Source organism: Montipora foliosa, chromosome 4 (genome assembly GCF_036669935.1).
Source record: "Montipora foliosa isolate CH-2021 chromosome 4, ASM3666993v2, whole genome shotgun sequence".
Lineage (NCBI taxonomy): Eukaryota > Metazoa > Cnidaria > Anthozoa > Scleractinia > Acroporidae > Montipora > Montipora foliosa.
Window position 1 is genome coordinate 36,055,345 of NC_090872.1, and position 2,500 is coordinate 36,057,844.

General features: G+C 36.4%; 1 protein-coding gene across 8 annotated transcripts in view; it reads right to left on the reverse strand.

The window, feature by feature from the left end:
• The window catches only part of LOC138000719 (allene oxide synthase-lipoxygenase protein-like), a 33,031-nt gene that overhangs the window by 15,707 nt on the left and 14,824 nt on the right, over nucleotides 1-2,500 (reverse strand). For 6 of the 8 annotated variants that reach the window (XM_068847337.1, XM_068847336.1, XM_068847342.1 and 3 more), the window contains one exon: nucleotides 1,136-1,161. In XM_068847337.1, coding sequence (XP_068703438.1) covers nucleotides 1,136-1,161 — 26 coding nt within the window. Of the gene's footprint in view, nucleotides 1-1,135; nucleotides 1,162-1,290; nucleotides 1,551-1,581; nucleotides 1,971-2,500 lie in introns of those variants that run through there. The other 2 variants (XM_068847339.1, XM_068847341.1) reach the window with 2 other exon arrangements.

Consider the following 2,500-nt stretch of genomic DNA (forward strand, 5'->3'; position numbering starts at 1 on the left):
GTAATTGATTTTGATGCTTATTTCGACGTTCGTTTTCAGTAGCATAAGCTGCTTATGCTTGAACTTGTGCTTGTGCTTGTGCTTATGCTTGTGTTTGTGCTTGTGCTTGTGCTTGTGCTTGTGCTTATGCTTGTGTCGCTAGTGAAAACCAGGCTTAGCGTAAACGCCGTTTAAATAGCTTAAATCTCTCGTGAGCTTGTGACTTGAATCTGTATAATAACAAATGGACATTAATTAAACAAGAATTGAAACCTCAGTACGCATATAATAAACATCGTGCCCTTATGCATGATATCTCTAATAATTCTGTACCGAAGAACATTCAGAAACTATATATTTAATCGTTCATCTAATATTTATAAATATAATGCACGATCATCAGCTATGAGCAACTATTATGTTAGCGAATCGTGACTGAGGTTACAGTTGAAGTCTTTTGTAAACTTTGGAACAAGATTATGGAACTCTCTTCATCCTCACTGGCGCGCACTCACAAAAAGGCCATTCAAAAAACGAATTAGGAAATTTCTGCTTACAGTACTCGGAGTTGAGAACGCTTATGTTGATGCCTAGTCATTGATAACAAAACTGAATAATCATTTATTTACTATCGTACCCTATGATTCTGTTTTATTCTATTTATTTATTCACCTATTATTATTGTTATTAGTGTTATTATTATTATTATTATTATTATTATTATTATTATTATTAACATTCACTTATTTTAATAATATTGTAATAATTATGCAACATTTCTTCAGTCTGTCTATTGTGTAATGGCTCAATGCGTATTGTGAGGTTTTATTTTGTCTTAATATTGTTTCTAGATTACACTGCACGCCTCGATTAGCATTGCTATACGCGTGCAGTGTCCAGTGTAAAATTTATCTGTAATTCTTGAAAATAAACTTGTAAACTTGTAACTTGTAAACGTAGTGTGTCAGTATGGTATTTATTTACTCGTTGGTTCAGTACTTAGAAATCTCACTCGTTCGCTACGCTCACTCGTTTGATTTCTGATACTTAGGAATTCGTGCGTAAATACCGTACGGACAAACTCTCCACGAAGTAATTCTATATTTCATCATGACAAGACTTAAAAAATAGTAAGGGCCGGTAGAGCGTTACTTACAAGGCATGTTGATCTTGGCCTGATTCCTGAAAAACAAAGGATGATTTATCATATATGTTAAATTACACAATGGTGCGTATATAGCCTATTTAATATATTTGCCAATGCCAGTTGGCCTTGTCTCCAGCGTTCTTTTGCTTGTCTTTCCGACTAACCTGTGGCACTGTAATCTATAAATGCACCGTTTAGCCTTTTTGTATAAATACCAATAGAGTTTTCGTGGGTTGTTGAACTATCTTGCTTACCAAAGGAACGTTCATTATCTAATAACATACGAAATATTTGATATTTGAACAGCGGAGTATGTGGGTCAACACGATTACGAAACAACTTGAGTAGTCTCGTTCAGGCCCGAAAATTTTCAGGCTTCTTTTTCAACTGTTCAGGTTCAAGCTTCATAACTGCAATGGTCACTGTCACTGAGACGTATTTGCTGCAAAACTCGCCTTGAAATCTCGTCGCCCTTCGCCAATCAGAAGAAAAGAAACGTGCTCTCTGATAAAAGTTCAGTGATGAGCAGATGATTGAGGAACGAACACAACAGAATGTGGAATCGGTGCAGAAACGCCAGAGAAATCAACGTGTCTTGCAACCAATATCCTCCAATAGTGACACTTGAGCGGTTTCGCATGCCTGCTTTCCTTGATTAAGTTAAACAGAAGTTTGTATTTTGAATATAAACGAGGTTACTGGATTTGAATAAAGTGCATTTATCTTTCACCAATATCCCGAAATGTAGGAGATGAAATGCTAGTCACTCAAGTGACCAAAAGCCGTCGCTACGCCACCATATTGGTGGAGTAAAACTTCTGTAAACAAACCACTGACAACCCTAAGGATGTGAGTGCGTGACGTCACGTTATTTTGAGACAGTTGTAACGGCTGATTCAACTGATCGAGGAAAATGTTCCATCAACTGTTTCTGTTTTTGTTTTATTAATCGGTAACGCTTGTTTGAATAACAACCGATGTAACTAGATCAGATCCCACGCGTCGTTGTGTATGTAGGAGAGTGAGCTTTATTTGTCTGGCTGTCCATAAAGTGAAGTTTTTATGGAACGTTTTCCTCAATCAATTGAATCGACCGTTACAACTGTGTTAAAATAACGTGCATTGAAGAGCATTGAAGTGCATTGAAGAGCGTCTCCGATAGTTTTAAGCTAAGATTCCTTGCGTTAATGGCATAGAAGCACTCTTAAAAGGAATGGATATATTTGCAAGTCTTGCGCCAGGGTATGTTTTCGGGATTTTTGTCTTAAACAGGGTATCGAATTTATCATTTTTTGGCTTAATCAGGGTATCGAATTATCAATTAATGTCTTAAACTGGATATCTTTTCTCGGACGATAAACAGCAAAATTTTTA